General features: G+C 43.6%; 1 protein-coding gene across 3 annotated transcripts in view; it reads left to right on the top strand.

Moving 5' to 3' along the window:
• SLC18A2 (solute carrier family 18 member A2) overlaps window positions 1–24,979 on the top strand; it is a 397,553-nt gene that overhangs the window by 182,633 nt on the left and 189,941 nt on the right. For all 3 annotated transcript variants that reach the window (XM_088459064.1, XM_088459062.1, XM_088459063.1), the window contains one exon: window positions 1,854–1,937. In XM_088459064.1, the coding sequence (XP_088315190.1) occupies window positions 1,854–1,937 (84 nt within the window). The remainder of the gene's footprint in view (window positions 1–1,853; window positions 1,938–24,979) is intronic.

Here is a 24,979-nt window from a genome sequence, read left to right as displayed (position 1 = left end):
GAAAAATTTGTAACTTTACGCAAAACAAGCCACGTTCACATAAACTACACAGAAACAAGCCACGTTCACATAAAATACACAGAAACAAGCCACGTTCACATAAAATACACAGAAACAAGCCACGTTCACAAAAACTACACAGAGACAAGCCACGTTCACATAAACTACACAGAGACAAGCCACATTCACATAAAATACACAGAAAAAAGCCACATTCAGATAAACTACACAGAAACAAGCCACATTCACATAAACTACACAGAAACAAGCCACGTTCACATAAACTACACAGAGACAAGCCACGTTCACATAAACTACACAGAGACAAGCCACGTTCACATAAACTACACAGAGACAAGCCACGTTCACATAAACTACACAGAGACAAGCCACGTTCACATAAACTACACAGAGACAAGCCACGTTCACATAAAAAACACAGAAAAAAGCCAGATCCACATAAAAAACACAGAAACAAGCCAGATCCACTTAAAATACACAGAAACAAGCCAGATCCATATATAAAAACAAAGAAACAAGCCATATCCACATAAAAAATACACAGAAACAAGCCAGATCCATGTAAAATACACAGAAATAAACCAGATCCACATAAAATACACAGAAACAAGCCATGTTCACAAACAATACACGGAAACAAGCCAGATCCACATAAAATACACAGAAACAAGCCAGATCCACATAAAAACACAGAAACAAGCCAGATCCACATAAAATACACAGAAACAAGCCAGATCCACATAAAAACACAGAAACAAGCCAGATCCACATAAAATACACAGAAACATGCCAGATCTACATAAAATACACAGAAACAAGCCATGTTCACAAACAGTACACAGAAACAAACTAGATCCAAATAAAATACACAGAAACAAGCCAGATTCACATAAAATACACAGAAATAAGCCATATCCACATAAAATACATTTTGAAAGCCAGAACCACATAAAATACATTAAGAATGCCAGTGCACATTATGCTATGCCCCTGTAGTTGTGCTCATATGCAGTGCCCTCTGTAGTCATGGCCATTAGCAATGCCTCCTGTAGCTGTGCCCATTATACAATACCCCCAGTAGTTGTGCCCTTTCTGCAATGCCCTCTGTAGTTGTGCCCATTAAGCAATGCCCCCAGTAGTTGCACCCCTTCTGCAATGTCCCCTATAGTCTATAGTTGTGCCCATTAAGCAATGCCCCCAGTAGTTGTGGCCGTTATGCAATGCCCTCTGTAGCTGGGCCCATTGTGCAATACCCCCAGTAGTTGTGCCCCTTCTGCAATGCCCTCTGTAGTTGTGCCCCTTAAGCAATGCCACCATTAGTTGTGTCCATTATGCAATGCCCCCTGTGGCTGTGCCCCCCTGCAATGCTCCCTGTAGTCATGCCACATAATAAAGTGCCCCCAGCACTTGCTCCCATTCCCCACCCACACCCCTATGAAGAAACCTACCTTCATGCTGGCACCGCTCCATGCCATCAGGGCTCTCGAGTCTCGCCGTCGCTGCTGCTGCTTCCACTGCTTGCTGGATCTAACTAGATCCAGCAGACACACGGGTTCCTCACACTGCATTACTAGGAACGCTGGCCTCTGAAGCAATCAGAGACTTCTTTAGTCTCTGATGGCTTTAGAGACCAGCGTTCTCAGTAATAATGGGGGTCTGCTGAGCCGGGAGCCGCCTTAGAAGCTCAAAACACCCTCATGCGGCTCGAGAAACGCGGGTTGGCCACCCCTTCCCTAAACCATGATGCTTTAAAGGTCCGCATAGGTTTGGCGAAGGGTAGAGCAAGTGTGGTCACAAAACTGCTATTATATTGTCTTTTCATCTCTCCATAGTGTTTGCATTCTCTGGGACCTACACATTACTATTCATAGCGAGATCCATGCAAGGAATTGGCTCATCATGTTCCTCTGTTGCAGGTACATCTACAAATATATATATATACTCAGATTCACTCCTCTATCCACACACCCATCCATGATTTCTCCCCCTTTTGGACAGATGGAATTGCAGAGCCACGCACAAGCAATTCTGTCCATCTAAAATACAAATGCAGCAGGAGGTGTAGGAAACACAGACACCTCCTCGCTGCATCTGCGATCCCAGCACTGTGACCAAGGTCATAGCCTGGGATCACCATTGCATCCATCGGTCATGATAGTTGCCTCTTTGGCCATGGGGTGGCAGCTGGAACTTACTGCAGCCTAACCTGGTCCTGGCAGTTTGCAAGGTCAGAAAATTTGATTCCTCTTATGCAGACCATAGCCTAATGCCTCCCGAAAAATGGGGGTGAAACACCCCCGATTCCGGGAACGCCGCACAAGTACGCCCATGCTCTGCCTCCAAAATGCCTCAGCCTGTCAATCGGGGCTGTGGGTGGGAGTCACTGTGAGCAGACTGGCATATGGAGGGTTGCATACAGTATGTGTAGTGCACATCCTACGTATATCAGTCCTCTAAACAATCGGAAATGTGCGCTAACCATCAAGTTAGCATACATCTCTGATTCAGGCCCAATGTGTGGTGATGGATGGTAATGGTACTGTGGGGTAATAGTGATGGATTGTGTAATAATGGTGATGGTTATAATGGAAAGGTGTGGTAATGGTAGTGTGTAGTGATGGTGACTGGTGGTGGATGGTAACTGTGACCAAGGAAATTGCTGAAGGATGGAAATGATAGTGAATGGTAACAGTGATGTGTAGTAATGGTGATAGAAAGTAATGTTGGTGGGTGGTAATGGTGATGTGTGATAATGGTAATCTGTAGTAATGGTGATGGATTGTAATGTGTAGTAATGGTTATAGAAAGTAATGTTGGTGGGTGATAGTGGTAATCTGTAGTAATGGTGATGGATTGTAATGTGTAGTAATGGTTATAGAAAGTAATGTTGGTGGGTGATAGTGGTAATGTGTAGTAATGGTGATGTGTGATAATGGATGGTAATGGTGATGTGTGATAATGGTGATGGATGGTAATGGTAATCTGAAGTAATAGTGATGGATGGTAATGTGTAGTAATGGTGATCTGTGATAATGGTGATGGATGGTAATGGTAGTGGGTATTAATGGTGATGAAAAGTAATGGTGGTGGATGGTAATAGTGATGGAAAATAACGGTGTTGGATGGTAATAGTGATGAAAATTAATGGTGTAGTAATGGCAATGGAAAGTAATTGCAATTTATATGTGTGGTAGTGGTGATGGTGAATGTGATTAAGGGTAATGGCATTGTGTGGTAGTGGTGATGAATAAGTAATAGCAATGGAAAGTAATGGCAATTTATATTAAATTGTGATGGATGTTAATGGTGATGGATGATAATGATGATGGATGGTAATGACAATGTGTGGTAATGATGATGGATGGTAGTTGGTTGGATTGTGTGGTAATGATGGATGGTAGTTGGTTGGATTATGTGGTAATGATGATGGATGGCAGTTGGTTGGATTATGTGGTAATGATGATGGATGGTAGTTGGTTGTATTGTGTGGTAATGATGATGGATGGTAGTTGGTTGGATTATGTGGTAATGATGATGGGTGGTAGTTGGTTGGATTATGTGGCAATGATGATGGATGGTAGTTGGTTGGATTGTGTGGTAATGATGATGGATGGTAGTTGGTTGGATTATGTGGTAATGATGATGGGTGGTAGTTGGTTGGATTATGTGGTAATGATGATGGATGGTAGTTGTTTGGATTGTGTGGTAATGATGGATGGTAGTTGGTTGGATTGTGTGATAATGATGATGGATGGTAGTTGGTTGGATTGTGTGGTAATGATGATGGATGGTAGTTGGTTGGATTGTGTGGTAATGATGATGGATGGTAGTTGGTTGGATTGTGTGGTAATGATGGATGGTAGTTGGTTGGATTATGTGGTAATGATGATGGGTGGTAGTTGGTTGGATTGTGTGGTAATGATGATGGATGGTAGTTGGTTGGATTGTGTGGTAATGATGGATGGTAGTTGGTTGGATTATGTGGTAATGATGATGGATGGTAGTTGGTTGGATTATGTGGTAATGATGATGGATGGTAGTTGGTTGGATTATGTGGTAATGATGATGGATGGTAGTTGGTTGGATTGTGTGCTAATGATGGATGGTAGTTGGTTGGATTATGTGGTAATGATGATGGATGGTAGTTGGTTGGATTATGTGGTAATGATGATGGATGGTAGTTGGTTGGATTGTGTGGTAATGATGATGGATGGTAGTTGGTTGGATTATGTGGTAATGATGATGGATGGTAGTTGGTTGGATTATGTGGTAATGATGATGGATGGTAGTTGGTTGGATTGTGTGGTAATGATGGATGGTAGTTGGTTGGATTGTGTGGTAATGATGATGGATGGTAGTTTGTTGGATTGTGTGGTAATGATGATGGATGGTAATGACAATGTGTAATAATGATGATGGATGGTAGTTGGTTGGATTATGTGGTAATGATGCTGGGTTGTAGTTGGTTGGATTGTGTGGTAATGATGGATGGTAGTTGGTTGGATTATGTGGCAATGATGATGGATGGTAGTTGGTTGGATTGTGTGGTAATGATGATGGATGGTAGTTGGTTGGATTATGTGGTAATGATGATGGATGGTAGTTGGTTGGATTATGTGGTAATGATGATGGATGGTAGTTGGTTGGATTATGTGGTAATGATGATGGGTGGTAGTTGGTTGGATTATGTGGTAATGATGATGGATGGTAGTTGTTTGGATTGTGTGGTAATGATGGATGGTAGTTGGTTGGATTGTGTGGTAATGATGATGGATGGTAGTTGGTTGGATTGTGTGGTAATGATGATGGATGGTAGTTGGTTGGATTGTGTGGTAATGATGATGGATGGTAGTTGGTTGGATTGTGTGGTAATGATGGATGGTAGTTGGTTGGATTATGTGGTAATGATGATGGGTGGTAGTTGGTTGGATTATGTGGTAATGATGATGGATGGTAGTTGGTTGGATTGTGTGGTAATGATGGATGGTAGTTGGTTGGATTATGTGGTAATGATGATGGGTGGTAGTTGGTTGGATTGTGTGGTAATGATGATGGATGGTAGTTGGTTGGATTGTGTGGTAATGATGGATGGTAGTTGGTTGGATTATGTGGTAATGATGATGGATGGTAGTTGGTTGGATTATGTGGTAATGATGATGGATGGTAGTTGGTTGGATTGTGTGCTAATGATGGATGGTAGTTGGTTGGATTATGTGGTAATGATGATGGATGGTAGTTGGTTGGATTATGTGGTAATGATGATGGATGGTAGTTGGTTGGATTGTGTGGTAATGATGATGGATGGTAGTTGGTTGGATTATGTGGTAATGATGATGGATGGTAGTTGGTTGGATTATGTGGTAATGATGATGGATGGTAGTTGGTTGGATTGTGTGGTAATGATGATGGATGGTAGTTGGTTGGATTGTGTGGTAATGATGATGGATGGTAGTTTGTTGGATTGTGTGGTAATGATGATGGATGGTAATGACAATGTGTAATAATGATGATGGATGGTAGTTGGTTGGATTATGTGGTAATGATGCTGGGTTGTAGTTGGTTGGATTGTGTGGTAATGATGGATGGTAGTTGGTTGGATTATGTGGCAATGATGATGGATGGTAGTTGGTTGGATTGTGTGGTAATGATGATGGATGGTAGTTGGTTGGATTATGTGGTAATGATGATGGATGGTAGTTGGTTGGATTATGTGGTAATGATGATGGATGGTAGTTGGTTGGATTATGTGGTAATGATGATGGATGGTAGTTGGTTGGATTGTGTGCTAATGATGGATGGTAGTTGGTTGGATTATGTGGAAATGATGATGGATGGTAGTTGGTTGGATTGTGTGGTAATGATGATGGATGGTAGTTGGTTGGATTGTGTGGTAATGATGATGGATGGTAGTTGGTTGGATTATGTGGTAATGATGATGGATGGTAATGACAATGTGTAATAATGATGATGGATGGTAGTTGGTTGGATTATGTGGTAATGATGCTGGGTTGTAGTTGGTTGGATTGTGTGGTAATGATGGATGGTAGTTGGTTGGATTATGTGGCAATGATGATGGATGGTAGTTGGTTGGATTGTGTGGTAATGATGATGGATGGTAGTTGGTTGGATTATGTGGTAATGATGATGGATGGTAGTTGGTTGGATTATGTGGTAATGATGATGGATGGTAGTTGGTTGGATTGTGTGGTAATGATGATGGGTGGTAGTTTGTTGGATTGTGTGCTAATGATGATGGATGGTAATGACAATGTGTAATAATGATGATGGGTGGTAGTTTGTTGGATTATGTGGTATTGATGATGGATGGTAGTTGGTTGGATTATGTGGTAATGATGATGGATGGTAATGACAATGTGTAATAATGATGATGGGTGGTAGTTTGTTGGATTATGTGGTAATGATGATGGGTGGTAGTTGGTTGGATTATGTGGTAATGATGATGGATGGTAGTTGGTTGGATTATGTGGTAATGATGATGGATGGTAGTTGGTTGGATTGTGTGGTAATGATGATGGATGGTAGTTGGTTGGATTATGTGGTAATGATGGATGGTAGTTGGTTGGATTGTGTGGTAATCATGATGGATGGTAGTTGGTTGGATTGTGTGGTCATGATGATGGATGGTAATGACAATGTGTTATAATGGTGATGAGGTTGATGAAGGTAATGATGGCTGGTAATTGGATGGATTGTGTGGCAATGGTAAAGAATGGTAATTACAATGTGGGGTAATGGATGGTACGGACAATGCATAGTAATGGTGATGGATGAGAAGATGGTGATGTGTGGTAATGGTGATGCATAGTATGGCAATGTTTGGTAATAGTGGTGGATAGTAATCGTGACAAATGGAAAAGTAATGAGTGGTAATATTATCAGATAGTACTGGTGATTTATATGGCAATATGTGGTAGTGGTGATGGTGGTTGTGATGAAGGGTAATGGCAATGTGTGGTAGTGGTGATATTGGTGATGGATGGTGATTGTGATGAATTGTATTGGCAATGTGTGCTAGTGGTGATGGATGGTAATGACAATGTGTGGTAGTGGTGATGGATGATTGTGATGTTGGGTAATGGCAATGTGTTGATTGGTGGTAAAGGCAATGTGTGATAGTGGTGATTGATGGTGATTGTGATGAAGGGTAATGGTAATGTGTGGTAGTGGTGAAGAATGGTGATTGTGATGTTGAGTAATGCAATGTGTGGTAGTGGTGATCGTGATGAAGGGTAATGGCAATGTGTGGTAGTGGTGATGGATGGTGATTTGTGGTAATAGCAATGTGTGGTAGTGGTGATTGGTGGTAATGGCAATGTGTGATAATGGTGATGGATGGTTATGAAGTGTAATGGCAATGTGTGGTAGTGGTGATATTGGTAATGGATGGTGATTGTGATTAATGGTAATGGCAATGTGTGGTAGTGGTGATGGTGATTGTGATGAAGGGTAATGGCAATGTGTGGTAGTGGTGATGGATGGTGATTGTGATGAAGGATAATGGCCATTTGTGGTAGTGGTGATGGATGGTGATTGTTATGAAGGGTAATGACAATGTGTGGTAGTGGTGATATTGGTAATGGATGGTGACTGTGATGAAGGGTAATGACAATGTGTGGTAATGGTGATATTGGTAATGGATGGTGATTGTGATGAAGGATAATGGCAATGTGTGGTAGTGGTGACGGATGGTGATTGTGATGAATGGTAATGGCAATGTGTGGTAGTGGTGATGGATGGTGATTGTGATGAAGGGTATTGGCAATGTGTGGTTGTGGTGATGGATGGTGATTTTGATGAAGGGTAATGGCAATATGTGGTAGTGGTGATGGATGGTGATTGTGATGAAGGGTAATGGCAATGTGTGGTAGTGGTGATTGGTGGAAATGGCAATGTGTGGTAGCGGTGATATTGATAATGGACGGTGATTGTGATGAAGTGTAATGGCAATGTGTGGTAGTGGTGATGGATGGTGATTGTGATGAAGTGTAATGGCAATGTGTGGTAGTGGTGATATTGGTAATGGATGGTGATTGTGATGAAGGGTAATGGCCATGTGTGGTAGTGGTGATGGATGGTGATTGTGATGAAGGGTAATGGCAATGTGTGGTAGTGATGATTGGTGGTAATGTCAATGTATGGTTGTGGTGATGAATGGTGATTGTGATGAAGGGTAATGGCAATATGTGTGATAGTGGTGATGAAGTGTAAAGTCAATGTGTGGTAGTGGTGATATTGGTAATGGATGGTGATTGTGATGAAGGGTAATGGCAATGTGTGGTAGTGGTCATGAATGGTGATTGTGATGAAGGGTAATGGCAATGTGTGGTAATGGTGATGGATGGTGATTGTGATGAAGGGTAATGGCAATGTGTGGTAGTGGTGATGGATGGTGATTGGAGGTAATGGCAATGTGTGGTAGTGGTGATTTGAGGTAATGGCAATGTGTGATAGTGGTGATGGATGGTGATGAAGTGTAATGGCAATGTATGGTAGTGGTGATATTGGTAATGGATGGTGATTGTGATGAATGGTAATGGCAATGTGTGGTAGTGGTGATGGATGGTAATTGTGATGAAGGGTAATGCCAATGTGTGGTAGTGATGATGGATGGTGATTGTGATGAAGGGTAATGGCAATGTGTGGTAGTGGTGATATTGGTAATGGATGGTGATTGTGATGAAGTGTAATGCAAATGTGTGGTAGTGGTGATTGGTGGTAATGGCAATGTGTGGTAGTGGTGATGGATGGTAATTGTGATGAAGGGTAATGCCAATGTGTGGTAGTGATGATGGATGGTGATTGTGATGAAGGGTAATGGCAATGTGTGGTAGTGGTGATGGATGGTGATTGTGATTTAGTGTAATGGCAATTTGTGGTAGTGGTGATGGATGGTGATTGTGATGAAGGGTAATGGCAATGTGTGGTAGTGGTGATGGATTGTGATTGTGATGAAGGGTAGTGGTAGTGGTGATATTGGTAATGGTAGTGAAAGATAATGGCAATGTGTGGTAGTGGTGAAGGATGGTGATTGTGATGAATGGTAATGCCAATGTGTGGTAGTGATGATGGATGGTGATTGTGATGAAGGGTAATGGCAATGTGTGGTAGTGGTGATTGGTGGTAATGGCAATGTGTGAAATTGGTGATGGATGGTGATGAAGTGTAATGACAAAGTGTGATATTGGTGATGGATGTTGATTGTGATGAAGGGTAATGGCAATGTATGTAGTGGTGATGGTGATTGTGATGAAGTGTAATGACAAAGGCCCTCATTCAGAGCCGTACGCTCTGAGCAGAGCGCACGCTCTGAATGAGGGCCGGGCTCCATTTTCATGGAGCGTCCTCCTGGACGCTCATATAGCTGTGGGTCACCACCCACAGGCTATACGAGCGTGCTTTGTGATGGCCGCGATGGTCGAGACCATCGCGACCATCGAAATTTCGAGCCAGAGCCTGCGGTTGAGGTTTTCAACCGCAAGCTCCGGAGTGATTTTGGCTCTATCAGAGCCAAGATCACTCCCACTGACATCACTAGTGATGTCAGTGGGCCGGCTTCTGACGGGAGGCGTTCCCGTGGGAACGCCCCCGTCACTGAGGCACGCCCCCGGCACGCCCACCAAAGGGGGCGTGCTGTCAATCAACATTGACAGCACGCCCCCTTTGATCGGAAACAACGAGCGAAGGACTTTCCTTCGCTCGTCGCGTCTGGCGCATGCGCACGACGGAGCTCCCTCCGTCGTGCGCATGCTCAGTGCATAACATCGACCCACTTGCGAGCGGACAGGTGATTGGTAGTAATGGCAATGTGTGATAGTGGTGATGGATGGTGATTGTGATGAAAGGTAATGGCAATGTGTGGTAGTGGTGATGGATGGTGATGAAGTGTAATGGCAATGTGTGGTAGTGGTGATATTGGTAATGGATGGTGATTGTGATGAATGGTAATGGCAATGTGTGGTAGTGGTGATGGATGGTGATTGTGATGAAGGGTAATGGCAATGTGTGGTAGTGGTGATGGTGATTGTGATGAAGGGTAATGGCAATGTGTGGTAGTGGTGATGGATGGTGATTGTGATGAAGGGTAATGGCAATGTGTGGTAGTGGTGATGGATGATGATTGTGATGAAGGGTAATGGCAATGTGTGGTAGTGGTGATGGATGATGATTGTGATGAAGGGTAATGGCAATGTGTGGTAGTGGTGATATTGGTAATGGATGGTGATTGTGATGAAGGGTTATGCCAATGTGTGGTAGTGGTGATGGACGGTGATTGTGATGAAGGGTAATGGCAATGTGTGGTAGTGGTGATATTGGTAATGGATGGTGATTGTGAGGAAGTGTAATGGCAATGTGTGGTAGTGGTGATTGGTGGTAATGGCAATGTGTGATAGTGTTGATATTGGTAATGGATGGTGACTGTGATGAAGGGTAATAGCAATGCGTGGTAGTGGTGATGGATGGTGATTGTGATGAAGGGTAATGGCAATGTGTGGTAGTGGTGACATTGGTAATGGATGGTGATTGTGATGAAGTGTAACGGCAATGTGGGGTAGTGGTGATGGATGGTGATTGTGATGAAGAGTAATGGCAATGTGTGGTAGTGGTGATATTGGTAATGGATGGGGATTATGATGAAGGGTAATTGCAATGTGTGGTAGTGGTGATGGATGGTGATTGTGATGAAGGGTTATGACAATGTGTGGTAGTGGTGATGGATGGTGATTGTGATGAAGTGTAATGACAAAGTGTGGTAGTGGTGATATTGGTGATGGATGGTGATTGTGATGAAGGGTAAAGGCAATGTGTAGTGGTGATGGTGATTGTGATGACGGGTAATGGCAATGTGTGGTAGTGGTGATATTGGTAATGGATGGTGATTGTGATGAAGTGTAATGGCAATTTGTGGTAGTGATGATTGGTGGTAATGGCAATGTGTGATAGTGGTGATGGATGGTGATGAAGTGTAATGGCAATGTGTGGTAGTGGAGATATTGGTAATGGATCGTGATTGTGATGAAGGGTAATGGCAATGTGTGGTAGTGGTGATGGATGGTGATTGTGATGAAGGGTAATGGCAATGTGTGGTAGTTATGATGGATGGTAATTGTGATGAAGGGTAATGACAATATGTGGTAGTGGTGATTGGTGGTAATGGCAATGTATGGTAGTGGTGATGAATGGTAATGGCAATGTGTGATAGTGGTGATGGATGGTGATGAAGTGTAATGGCAATGTGTGGTAGTGGTGATATTAGTAATGGACGGTGATTGTGATGAAGTGTAATGTTAATGTGTGGTAGTGGTGATGGATGGTGATTGTGATGAAGGGTAATGGCAATTTGTGGTAGTGGTGATGGATGGTGATTGTGATGAAGGGTAATGGCGATGTGTGGTAGTATTGATGGATGGTGATTGTGATGAAGGGTAATGGCAATGTGTGGTAGTAGTGATTGGTGGTAATGGCAATGTATGGTAGTGGTGATGAATGGTGATTGTGATGAAGGGTAATGGCAATGTGTGGTAGTGGTGATGGATGGTGATTGTGATGAAGGGTAATCGCAATGTGTGGTAGTGGTGATGGATGGTGATTGTGATGAAGGGTAATGGCAATGTGTGGTAGTGGTGATTGGTGGTAATGGCAATGTATGGTAGTGGTGATGAATTGTGATTGTGATGAAGGGTAATGGCAATGTGTGATAGTGGTGATGGATGGTGATGAAGTGTAATGGCAATGTGTGGTAGTGGTGATATTGGTAATGGATGGTGATTGTGATGAAGTGTAATGGCAATTTGTGGTAGTGGTGATATTGGTAATGGATGGTGATTGTGATGAAGGGTAATGGCAATGTGTGGTAGTGGTGATGGATGGTGATTGTGATCAAGGGTAATGGCAATGTGTGGTAGTGGTGATGGATGGTGATTTGTGGTAATAGCAATGTGTGGTAGTGGTGATTGGTGGTAATGGCAATGTGTGATAGTGGTGATGGTGATTGTGATGAAGGGTAATGGCAATGTGTGGTAGTGGTGATTGGTGGTAATGGCAATGTATGGTAGTGGTGATGAATGGTGATTGTGATGAAGGGTAATGGCAATGTGTGATAGTGGTGATGGATGGTGATGAAGTGTAATGGCAATGTGTGGTAGTGGTGATATTGGTAATGGATGTTGATTGTGATGAATGGTAATGGCAGTGTGTGGTAGTGGTGATGGATGTTAATTGTGATGAAGGGTAATGGCAATGTGTGGTAGTGGTGATGGATGGTAATTGTGTTGAAGGGTAATGACAATGTGTGGTAGTGGTGATTGGTGGTAATGGCAATGTATGGTAGTGGTGATGAATGGTAATGGCAATGTGTGATAGTGGTGATGGATGGTGATGAAGTGTAATGGCAATGTGTGGTAGTGGTGATATTGGTAATGGATGGTGATTGTGATGAAGGGTAATGGTAATGTGTGGTAGTTGTAATGGATGGTGATTGTGATGAAGTGTAATGGCAATTTGTGGTAGTGGTGATATTGGTAATGGATGGTGATTGTGATGAAGGGTAAAGGCAATGTGTGGTAGTGGTGAAGGATGGTGATTGTGATGAAGTGTAATGGCAATGTGTGGTAGTTGTAATGGATGGGGATTATGATGAAGTTTAATGGCAATGTGTGGTAGTGGTGATGGATGGTGATTGTGATGAAGGGTAATGGCAATGTGTGGTAGTGGTGATGGATGGTGATTGTGATGAAGGGTAATGGCAATGTGTGGTAGTGGTGATGGATGGTGATTGTGATGAAGGGTAATGGCAATGTGTGGTAGTGGTGATTGGTGGTAATGGCAATGTATGGTAGTGGTGATGAATGGTGATTGTGATGAAGGGTAATGGCAATGTGTGATAGTGGTGATGGATGGTGATGAAGTGTAATGGCAATGTGTGGTAGTGGTGATATTGGTAATAGATGGTGATTGTGATGAAGGGTAATGGCAATGTGTGGTAGTGGTGATGGATGGTGATTGTGATGAAGGGTAATGGCAATGTGTGGTAGTGGTGATGGTGATTGTGATGAAGGGTAATGGCAATGTGTGGTAGTGGTGATGGATGGTGATTGTGATGAAGGGTAATGGCAATGTGTGGTAGTGGTGATGGATGATGTTTGTGATGAAGGGTAATGGCAATGTGCGGTAGTGGTGATGGATGGTGATTGTGATGAAGGGTAATGGCAATGTGTGGTAGTGGTGATGGATGATGATTGTGATGAAGGGTAATGGCAAAGTGCGGTAGTGGTGATATTGGTAATGGATGGTGACTGTGATGAAGGGTAATGACAATGTGCGGTAGTGGTGATATTGGTAATGGATGGTGATTGTGATGAAGGGTAATGGCAATGTGTGGTAGTGGTGATGGTGATTGTGATGAAGGTTAATGGCAATGTGTGGTAGTGGTGATGGATGGTGATTGTGATGAAGGGTAATGGCAATGTGTGGTAGTGGTGATGGATGGTGATTGTGATGAAGGGTAATGGCAATGTGTGGTAGTGGTGATGGATGGTGATTGTGATGAAGGGTAATGGCAATGTGTGGTAGTGGTGATGGATGATGATTGTGATGAAGGGTAATGGCAATGTGTGGTAGTAATGATGGATGATTGTGATGAAGGATAATGGCAATGTGTGGTAGTTGTAATGGATGGTGATTGTGATGAAGTGTAATGGCAATGTGTGGTAGTGTGAAGCATGGTGATTGTGATGAAGTGTAATGGCAATGTGTGGTAGTGGTGATATTGGTAATGGATGGGGATTATGATGAAGGGTAATGGCAATGTGTGGTAGTGGTGATGGATGGTGATTGTGATGAAGTGTAATGGCAATGTGTGGTAGTGGTGATGGGTGGTGATTGTGATGAAGTGTAATGGCAATGTGTGGTAGTGGTGATGGATGGTGATTGTGATGAAGGGTAATGGCAATGTGTAGTAGTGGTGATTGGTGGTAATGGCAATGTATGGTAGTGGTGATGGATGGTGATTGTGATGAAGGGTAATGGCAATGTGTGGTAGTGGTGATGGATGGTGATTGTGATGAAGGGTAATGGAAATGTGTGGTAGTGGTGATGGATGGTGATTGTGATGAAGGGTAATGGCAATGTGTGGTAGTGGTGATGGTGATTGTGATGAAGGGTAATGGGAATGTGTGGTAGTGGTGATGAAGGGTAATGACAATTTGTGGTGGTGGTGATGGATGGTGATTGTGATGAAGGGTAATGGCTATGTGTGGTAGTGGTGATGGTGATTGTGATGAAGGGTAATGGCAATGTGTGGTAGTGGTGATGGATGGTGATTGTGATGAAGGGTAATGGCAATGTGTGGTAGTGGTGATGGATGATGATTGTGATGAAGGGTAATGGCAATGTGTGGTAGTGGTGATATTGGTAATGGATGGTGATTGTGATGAAGGATAATAGCAATGTGTGGTAGTGGTGATTGGTGGTAATGGCAATGTGTGATAGTGGTGATGGATGGTGATTGTGATGACTGGTAATGGCAATGTGTGGTAGTGATGATGGATGGTGATTGTGATGAAGGGTAATGGCAATGTGTGGTAGTGGTGATAGTGGTGATGGATGGTGATTGTGATGAAGGGTAATGGCAATGTGTGGTAGTGGTGATTGGTGGTAATGGCAATGTGTGATAGTGGTGATGGATGGTGATTGTGATGACTGGTAATGGCAATGTGTGGTAGTGGTGATGGATGATGATTGTGATGAAGGGTAATGACAATGTGTGGTAGTGGTGATTGGTGGTAATGGCAATTTGTGATAGTTGTGATATATGGTGATGAAGTGTAATGGCAATGTGTGGTTGTGGTGAAATTGGTAATGGATGGTGATTGTGATGAAGGGTAATGGCAATGTATGGTAGTGGTCATGGATGGTGATTGTGATGAAGGGTAATGACAATGTGTGGTAGTGGTGATGGATGGTGATTGTGATGAAGGGTAATGACAATGTGTGGTAGTGGTGATGGATGGTGATTGTGATGAAGGGTAATGACAATGTGTGGTAGTGGTCCTGGATGGTGATTGTGATGAAGGGTAATGGCAATGTGTGGTAATGTTGATTTAGGTAACAGATGGTGATTATAATGAAGGGTAATGACAATGTGTGGTAGTGGTGATATTGGTGATGGATGGTGATTGTGATGAAGGGTAATGGCAATGTGTGGTAGTGGTGATGGATGGTGATTGTGATGAATTGTAATGGAAATGTGTGGTAGTGGTGATGGATGGTGATTGATGAAGGGTAATGTCAATGTGTAGTAGTGGTGATGGATGTTGATTGATGAAGGGTAATGGCAATGTGTGGTGATGGATGGTGGTTGTGATGAAGGGTAATGACAATGTGTGGTAGTGATGATATTGGTAATGGATGGGGATTATGATGAAGGGTAATGGCAATGTGTGGTGGTGATGGATGGTGATTGTGATGAAGGGTAATGGCAATGTGTGGTAGTGGTGATATTGGTAATGGATGGTGATTGTGATGAAGGATAATGGCAATATGTGGTAGTGGTGATGGATGGTAATGGCAATGTGTGGTAGTGGTGATGAATGGTGATTGTGATGAAGTGTAATGGCAATGTGTGGTTGTGATGATATTGGTAATGGATGGTGATTGTGATGAAGGATAATGGCAATGTATGGTAATGGTGATGAATGGTGATTGTGATGAAGGGTAATGGCAATGTGTGGTAGTGGTGATGGATGGTGATTGTGATGAAAGGTAATGGCAATGTGTGGTAGTGGTGATGGATGGTGATTGTGATGAAGGGTAATGGCAATGTGTGGTAGTGGTGATTGGTGGTAATGGCAATGTATGGTAGTGGTGATGAATTGTGATTGTGATGAAGTGTAATGGCAATGTGTGGTAGTGGTGATATTGGTAATGGATGGTGATTGTGATGAAGTGTAATGGCAATTTGTGGTAGTGGTGATATTGGTAATGGATGGTGATTGTGATGAAGGGTAATGGCAATGTGTGGTAGTGGTGATGGATGGTGATTGTGATGAAGGGTAATGGCAATGTGTGGTAGTGGTGATGGTGATTGTGATGAAGGGTAATGGCAATGTGTGGTAGTGGTGATGGATGGTGATTGTGATTTAGTGTAATGGCAATTTGTGGTAGTGGTGATGGATGGTGATTGTGATGAAGGGTAATGGCAATGTGTGGTAGTGGTGATGGATTGTGATTGTGATGAAGGGTAGTGGTAGTGGTGATATTGGTAATGGTAGTGAAAGATAATGGCAATGTGTGGTAGTGGTGATGGATGGTGATTGTGATGAATGGTAATGCCAATGTGTGGTAGTGATGATGGATGGTGATTGTGATGAAGGGTAATGGCAATGTGTGGTAGTGGTGATTGGTGGTAATGGCAATGTGTGAAATTGGTGATGGATGGTGATGAAGTGTAATGACAAAGTGTGATATTGGTGATGGATGTTGATTGTGATGAAGGTTAATGGCAATGTATGTAGTGGTGATGGTGATTGTGATGAAGTGTAATGACAAAGGCCCTCATTCAGAGCCATACGCTCTGAGCAGAGCGCACGCTCTGAATGAGGGCCGGGCTCCATTTTCATGGAGCGTCCTCCTGGACGCTCATATAGCTGTGGGTCACCACCCACAGGCTATACGATCGTGCTTTGTGATGGCCGCGATGGTCGAGACCATCGCGACCATCGAAATTTCGAGCCAGAGCCTGCGGTTGAGGTTTTCAACCGCAAGCTCCGGAGTGATTTTGGCTCTATCAGAGCCAAGATCACTCCCACTGACATCACTAGTGATGTCAGTGGGCCGGCTTCTGACGGGAGGCGTTCCCGTGGGAACGCCCCCGTCACTGAGGCACGCCCCCGGCACGCCCACCAAAGGGGGCGTGCTGTCAATCAACATTGACAGCACGCCCCCTTTGATCGGAAACAACGAGCGAAGGACTTTCCTTCGCTCGTCGCGTCTGGCGCATGCGCACGACGGAGCTCCCTCCGTCGTGCGCATGCTCAGTGCATAACATCGACCCACTTGCGAGCGGACAGGTGATTGGTAGTAATGGCAATGTGTGATAGTGGTGATGGATGGTGATTGTGATGAAAGGTAATGGCAATGTGTGGTAGTGGTGATGGATGGTGATGAAGTGTAATGGCAATGTGTGGTAGTGGTGATATTGGTAATGGATGGTGATTGTGATGAATGGTAATGGCAATGTGTGGTAGTGGTGATGGATGGTGATTGTGATGAAGGGTAATGGCAATGTGTGGTAGTGGTGATGGTGATTGTGATGAAGGGTAATGGCAATGTGTGGTAGTGGTGATGGATGGTGATTGTGATGAAGGGTAATGGCAATGTGTGGTAGTGGTGATGGATGATGATTGTGATGAAGGGTAATGGCAATGTGTGGTAGTGGTGATGGATGATGATTGTGATGAAGGGTAATGGCAATGTGTGGTAGTGGTGATATTGGTAATGGATGGTGATTGTGATGAAGGGTTATGCCAATGTGTGGTAGTGGTGATGGACGGTGATTGTGATGAAGGGTAATGGCAATGTGTGGTAGTGGTGATATTGGTAATGGATGGTGATTGTGAGGAAGTGTAATGGCAATGTGTGGTAGTGGTGATTGGTGGTAATGGCAATGTGTGATAGTGGTGATTAAGTGTAATGGCAATGTGTGTTAGTGGTGATATTGGTAATGGATGGTGACTGTGATGAAGGGTAATAGCAATGCGTGGTAGTGGTGATGGATGGTGATTGTGATGAAGGGTAATGGCAATGTGTGGTAGTGGTGACATTGGTAATGGATGGTGATTGTGATGAAGTGTAACGGCAATGTGGGGTAGTGGTGATGGATGGTGATTGTGATGAAGAGTAATGGCAATGTGTGGTAGTGGTGATATTGGTAATGGATGGGGATTATGATGAAGGGTAATTGCAATGTGTGGTAGTGGTGATGGATGGTGATTGTGATGAAAGGTTATGACAATGTGTGGTAGTGGTGATGGATGGTGATTGTGATGAAGGGTAATGGCAATGTGTGATAGTGGTGATGGATGGTGATGAAGTGTAATGGCAATGTGTGGTAGTGGTGATATTGGTAATGGATGTTGATTGTGATGAATGGTAATGGCAGTGTGTGGTAGTGGTGATGGATGTTAATTGTGATGAAGGGTAATGGCAATGTGTGGTAGTGGTGATGGATGGTAATTGTGTTGAAGGGTAATGACAATGTGTGGTAGTGGTGATTGGTGGTAATGGCAATGTATGGTAGTGGTGATGAATGGTAATGGCAATGTGTGATAGTGGTGATGGATGGTGATGAAGTGTAATGGCAATGTGTGGTAGTGGTGATATTGGTAATGGATGGTGATTGTGATGAAGGGTAATGGTAATGTGTGGTAGTTGTAATGGATGGTGATTGTGATGAAGTGTAATGGCAATTTGTGGTAGTGGTGATATTGGTAATGGATGGTGATTGTGATGAAGGGTAAAGGCAATGTGTGGTAGTGGTGAAGGATGGTGATTGTGATGAAGTGTAATGGCAATGTGTGGTAGTTGTAATGGATGGGGATTATGATGAAGTTTAATGGCAATGTGTGGTAGTGGTGATGGATGGTGATTGTGATGAAGGGTAATGGCAATGTGTGGTAGTGGTGATGGATGGTGATTGTGATGAAGGGTAATGGCAATGTGTGGTAGTGGTGATGGATGGTGATTGTGATGAAGGGTAATGGCAATGTGTGGTAGTGGTGATTGGTGGTAATGGCAATGTATGGTAGTGGTGATGAATGGTGATTGTGATGAAGGGTAATGGCAATGTGTGATAGTGGTGATGGATGGTGATGAAGTGTAATGGCAATGTGTGGTAGTGGTGATATTGGTAATAGATGGTGATTGTGATGAAGGGTAATGGCAATGTGTGGTAGTGGTGATGGATGGTGATTGTGATGAAGGGTAATGGCAATGTGTGGTAGTGGTGATGGTGATTGTGATGAAGGGTAATGGCAATGTGTGGTAGTGGTGATGGATGGTGATTGTGATGAAGGGTAATGGCAATGTGTGGTAGTGGTGATGGATGATGTTTGTGATGAAGGGTAATGGCAATGTGCGGTAGTGGTGATGGATGGTGATTGTGATGAAGGGTAATGGCAATGTGTGGTAGTGGTGATGGATGATGATTGTGATGAAGGGTAATGGCAAAGTGCGGTAGTGGTGATATTGGTAATGGATGGTGACTGTGATGAAGGGTAATGACAATGTGCGGTAGTGGTGATATTGGTAATGGATGGTGATTGTGATGAAGGGTAATGGCAATGTGTGGTAGTGGTGATGGTGATTGTGATGAAGGTTAATGGCAATGTGTGGTAGTGGTGATGGATGGTGATTGTGATGAAGGGTAATGGCAATGTGTGGTAGTGGTGATGGATGGTGATTGTGATGAAGGGTAATGGCAATGTGTGGTAGTGGTGATGGATGGTGATTGTGATGAAGGGTAATGGCAATGTGTGGTAGTGGTGATGGATGATGATTGTGATGAAGGGTAATGGCAATGTGTGGTAGTAATGATGGATGATTGTGATGAAGGATAATGGCAATGTGTGGTAGTTGTAATGGATGGTGATTGTGATGAAGTGTAATGGCAATGTGTGGTAGTGTGAAGCATGGTGATTGTGATGAAGTGTAATGGCAATGTGTGGTAGTGGTGATATTGGTAATGGATGGGGATTATGATGAAGGGTAATGGCAATGTGTGGTAGTGGTGATGGATGGTGATTGTGATGAAGTGTAATGGCAATGTGTGGTAGTGGTGATGGGTGGTGATTGTGATGAAGTGTAATGGCAATGTGTGGTAGTGGTGATGGATGGTGATTGTGATGAAGGGTAATGGCAATGTGTAGTAGTGGTGATTGGTGGTAATGGCAATGTATGGTAGTGGTGATGGATGGTGATTGTGATGAAGGGTAATGGCAATGTGTGGTAGTGGTGATGGATGGTGATTGTGATGAAGGGTAATGGAAATGTGTGGTAGTGGTGATGGATGGTGATTGTGATGAAGGGTAATGGCAATGTGTGGTAGTGGTGATGGTGATTGTGATGAAGGGTAATGGGAATGTGTGGTAGTGGTGATGAAGGGTAATGACAATTTGTGGTGGTGGTGATGGATGGTGATTGTGATGAAGGGTAATGGCTATGTGTGGTAGTGGTGATGGTGATTGTGATGAAGGGTAATGGCAATGTGTGGTAGTGGTGATGGATGGTGATTGTGATGAAGGGTAATGGCAATGTGTGGTAGTGGTGATGGATGATGATTGTGATGAAGGGTAATGGCAATGTGTGGTAGTGGTGATATTGGTAATGGATGGTGATTGTGATGAAGGATAATAGCAATGTGTGGTAGTGGTGATTGGTGGTAATGGCAATGTGTGATAGTGGTGATGGATGGTGATTGTGATGACTGGTAATGGCAATGTGTGGTAGTGATGATGGATGGTGATTGTGATGAAGGGTAATGGCAATGTGTGGTAGTGGTGATAGTGGTGATGGATGGTGATTGTGATGAAGGGTAATGGCAATGTGTGGTAGTGGTGATTGGTGGTAATGGCAATGTGTGATAGTGGTGATGGATGGTGATTGTGATGACTGGTAATGGCAATGTGTGGTAGTGGTGATGGATGATGATTGTGATGAAGGGTAATGACAATGTGTGGTAGTGGTGATTGGTGGTAATGGCAATTTGTGATAGTTGTGATATATGGTGATGAAGTGTAATGGCAATGTGTGGTTGTGGTGAAATTGGTAATGGATGGTGATTGTGATGAAGGGTAATGGCAATGTATGGTAGTGGTCATGGATGGTGATTGTGATGAAGGGTAATGACAATGTGTGGTAGTGGTGATGGATGGTGATTGTGATGAAGGGTAATGACAATGTGTGGTAGTGGTGATGGATGGTGATTGTGATGAAGGGTAATGACAATGTGTGGTAGTGGTCCTGGATGGTGATTGTGATGAAGGGTAATGGCAATGTGTGGTAATGTTGATTTAGGTAACAGATGGTGATTATAATGAAGGGTAATGACAATGTGTGGTAGTGGTGATATTGGTGATGGATGGTGATTGTGATGAAGGGTAATGGCAATGTGTGGTAGTGGTGATGGATGGTGATTGTGATGAATTGTAATGGAAATGTGTGGTAGTGGTGATGGATGGTGATTGATGAAGGGTAATGTCAATGTGTAGTAGTGGTGATGGATGTTGATTGATGAAGGGTAATGGCAATGTGTGGTGATGGATGGTGGTTGTGATGAAGGGTAATGACAATGTGTGGTAGTGATGATATTGGTAATGGATGGGGATTATGATGAAGGGTAATGGCAATGTGTGGTGGTGATGGATGGTGATTGTGATGAAGGGTAATGGCAATGTGTGGTAGTGGTGATATTGGTAATGGATGGTGATTGTGATGAAGGATAATGGCAATATGTGGTAGTGGTGATGGATGGTAATGGCAATGTGTGGTAGTGGTGATGAATGGTGATTGTGATGAAGTGTAATGGCAATGTGTGGTTGTGATGATATTGGTAATGGATGGTGATTGTGATGAAGGATAATGGCAATGTATGGTAATGGTGATGAATGGTGATTGTGATGAAGGGTAATGGCAATGTGTGGTAGTGGTGATGGATGGTGATTGTGATGAAAGGTAATGGCAATGTGTGGTAGTGGTGATGGATGGTGATTGTGATGAAGGGTAATGGCAATGTGTGGTAGTGGTGATTGGTGGTAATGGCAATGTATGGTAGTGGTGATGAATTGTGATTGTGATGAAGTGTAATGGCAATGTGTGGTAGTGGTGATATTGGTAATGGATGGTGATTGTGATGAAGTGTAATGGCAATTTGTGGTAGTGGTGATATTGGTAATGGATGGTGATTGTGATGAAGGGTAATGGCAATGTGTGGTAGTGGTGATGGATGGTGATTGTGATGAAGGGTAATGGCAATGTGTGGTAGTGGTGATGGTGATTGTGATGAAGGGTAATGGCAATGTGTGGTAGTGGTGATGGATGGTGATTGTGATTTAGTGTAATGGCAATTTGTGGTAGTGGTGATGGATGGTGATTGTGATGAAGGGTAATGGCAATGTGTGGTAGTGGTGATGGATTGTGATTGTGATGAAGGGTAGTGGTAGTGGTGATATTGGTAATGGTAGTGAAAGATAATGGCAATGTGTGGTAGTGGTGATGGATGGTGATTGTGATGAATGGTAATGCCAATGTGTGGTAGTGATGATGGATGGTGATTGTGATGAAGGGTAATGGCAATGTGTGGTAGTGGTGATTGGTGGTAATGGCAATGTGTGAAATTGGTGATGGATGGTGATGAAGTGTAATGACAAAGTGTGATATTGGTGATGGATGTTGATTGTGATGAAGGTTAATGGCAATGTATGTAGTGGTGATGGTGATTGTGATGAAGTGTAATGACAAAGGCCCTCATTCAGAGCCATACGCTCTGAGCAGAGCGCACGCTCTGAATGAGGGCCGGGCTCCATTTTCATGGAGCGTCCTCCTGGACGCTCATATAGCTGTGGGTCACCACCCACAGGCTATACGATCGTGCTTTGTGATGGCCGCGATGGTCGAGACCATCGCGACCATCGAAATTTCGAGCCAGAGCCTGCGGTTGAGGTTTTCAACCGCAAGCTCCGGAGTGATTTTGGCTCTATCAGAGCCAAGATCACTCCCACTGACATCACTAGTGATGTCAGTGGGCCGGCTTCTGACGGGAGGCGTTCCCGTGGGAACGCCCCCGTCACTGAGGCACGCCCCCGGCACGCCCACCAAAGGGGGCGTGCTGTCAATCAACATTGACAGCACGCCCCCTTTGATCGGAAACAACGAGCGAAGGACTTTCCTTCGCTCGTCGCGTCTGGCGCATGCGCACGACGGAGCTCCCTCCGTCGTGCGCATGCTCAGTGCATAACATCGACCCACTTGCGAGCGGACAGGTGATTGGTAGTAATGGCAATGTGTGATAGTGGTGATGGATGGTGATTGTGATGAAAGGTAATGGCAATGTGTGGTAGTGGTGATGGATGGTGATGAAGTGTAATGGCAATGTGTGGTAGTGGTGATATTGGTAATGGATGGTGATTGTGATGAATGGTAATGGCAATGTGTGGTAGTGGTGATGGATGGTGATTGTGATGAAGGGTAATGGCAATGTGTGGTAGTGGTGATGGTGATTGTGATGAAGGGTAATGGCAATGTGTGGTAGTGGTGATGGATGGTGATTGTGATGAAGGGTAATGGCAATGTGTGGTAGTGGTGATGGATGATGATTGTGATGAAGGGTAATGGCAATGTGTGGTAGTGGTGATGGATGATGATTGTGATGAAGGGTAATGGCAATGTGTGGTAGTGGTGATATTGGTAATGGATGGTGATTGTGATGAAGGGTTATGCCAATGTGTGGTAGTGGTGATGGACGGTGATTGTGATGAAGGGTAATGGCAATGTGTGGTAGTGGTGATATTGGTAATGGATGGTGATTGTGAGGAAGTGTAATGGCAATGTGTGGTAGTGGTGATTGGTGGTAATGGCAATGTGTGATAGTGGTGATTAAGTGTAATGGCAATGTGTGTTAGTGGTGATATTGGTAATGGATGGTGACTGTGATGAAGGGTAATAGCAATGCGTGGTAGTGGTGATGGATGGTGATTGTGATGAAGGGTAATGGCAATGTGTGGTAGTGGTGACATTGGTAATGGATGGTGATTGTGATGAAGTGTAACGGCAATGTGGGGTAGTGGTGATGGATGGTGATTGTGATGAAGAGTAATGGCAATGTGTGGTAGTGGTGATATTGGTAATGGATGGGGATTATGATGAAGGGTAATTGCAATGTGTGGTAGTGGTGATGGATGGTGATTGTGATGAAAGGTTATGACAATGTGTGGTAGTGGTGATGGATGGTGATTGTGATGAAGTGTAATGACAAAGTGTGGTAGTGGTGATATTGGTGATGGATGGTGATTGTGATGAAGGGTAAAGGCAATGTGTAGTGGTGATGGTGATTGTGATGAAGGGTAATGGCAATGTGTGGTAGTGGTGATATTGGTAATGGATGGTGATTGTGATGAAGTGTAATGGCAATTTGTGGTAGTGATGATTGGTGGTAATGGCAATGTGTGATAGTGGTGATGGATGGTGATGAAGTGTAATGGCAATGTGTGGTAGTGGAGATATTGGTAATGGATCGTGATTGTGATGAAGGGTAATGGCAATGTGTGGTAGTTATGATGGATGGTAATTGTGATGAAGGGTAATGACAATATGTGGTAGTGGTGATTGGTGGTAATGGCAATGTATGGTAGTGGTGATGAATGGTAATGGCAATGTGTGATAGTGGTGATGGATGGTGATGAAGTGTAATGGCAATGTGTGGTAGTGGTGATATTAGTAATGGACGGTGATTGTGATGAAGGGTAATGGTAATGTGTGGTAGTGGTGATGGATGGTGATTGTGATGAAGGGTAATGGCAATTTGTGGTAGTGGTGATGGATGGTGATTGTGATGAAGGGTAATGGCGATGTGTGGTAGTGGTGATGGATGGTGATTGTGATGAAGGGTAATGGCAATGTGTGGTAGTAGTGATTGGTGGTAATGGCAATGTATGGTAGTGGTGATGAATGGTGATTGTGATGAAGGGTAATGGCAATGTGTGGTAGTGGTGATGGATGGTGATTGTGATGAAGGGTAATGGCAATGTGTGGTAGTGGTGATGGATGGTGATTGTGATGAAGGGTAATGGCAATGTGTGGTAGTGGTGATTGGTGGTAATGGCAATGTATGGTAGTGGTGATGAATTGTGATTGTGATGAAGGGTAATGGCAATGTGTGATAGTGGTG

Source organism: Taudactylus pleione, unplaced genomic scaffold (genome assembly GCF_031769625.1).
Source record: "Taudactylus pleione unplaced genomic scaffold, aTauple2 ptg000892l, whole genome shotgun sequence".
Classification (NCBI taxonomy): Eukaryota; Metazoa; Chordata; class Amphibia; order Anura; family Myobatrachidae; genus Taudactylus; species Taudactylus pleione.
This window is presented reverse-complemented; position numbering and strand designations above follow the sequence as displayed.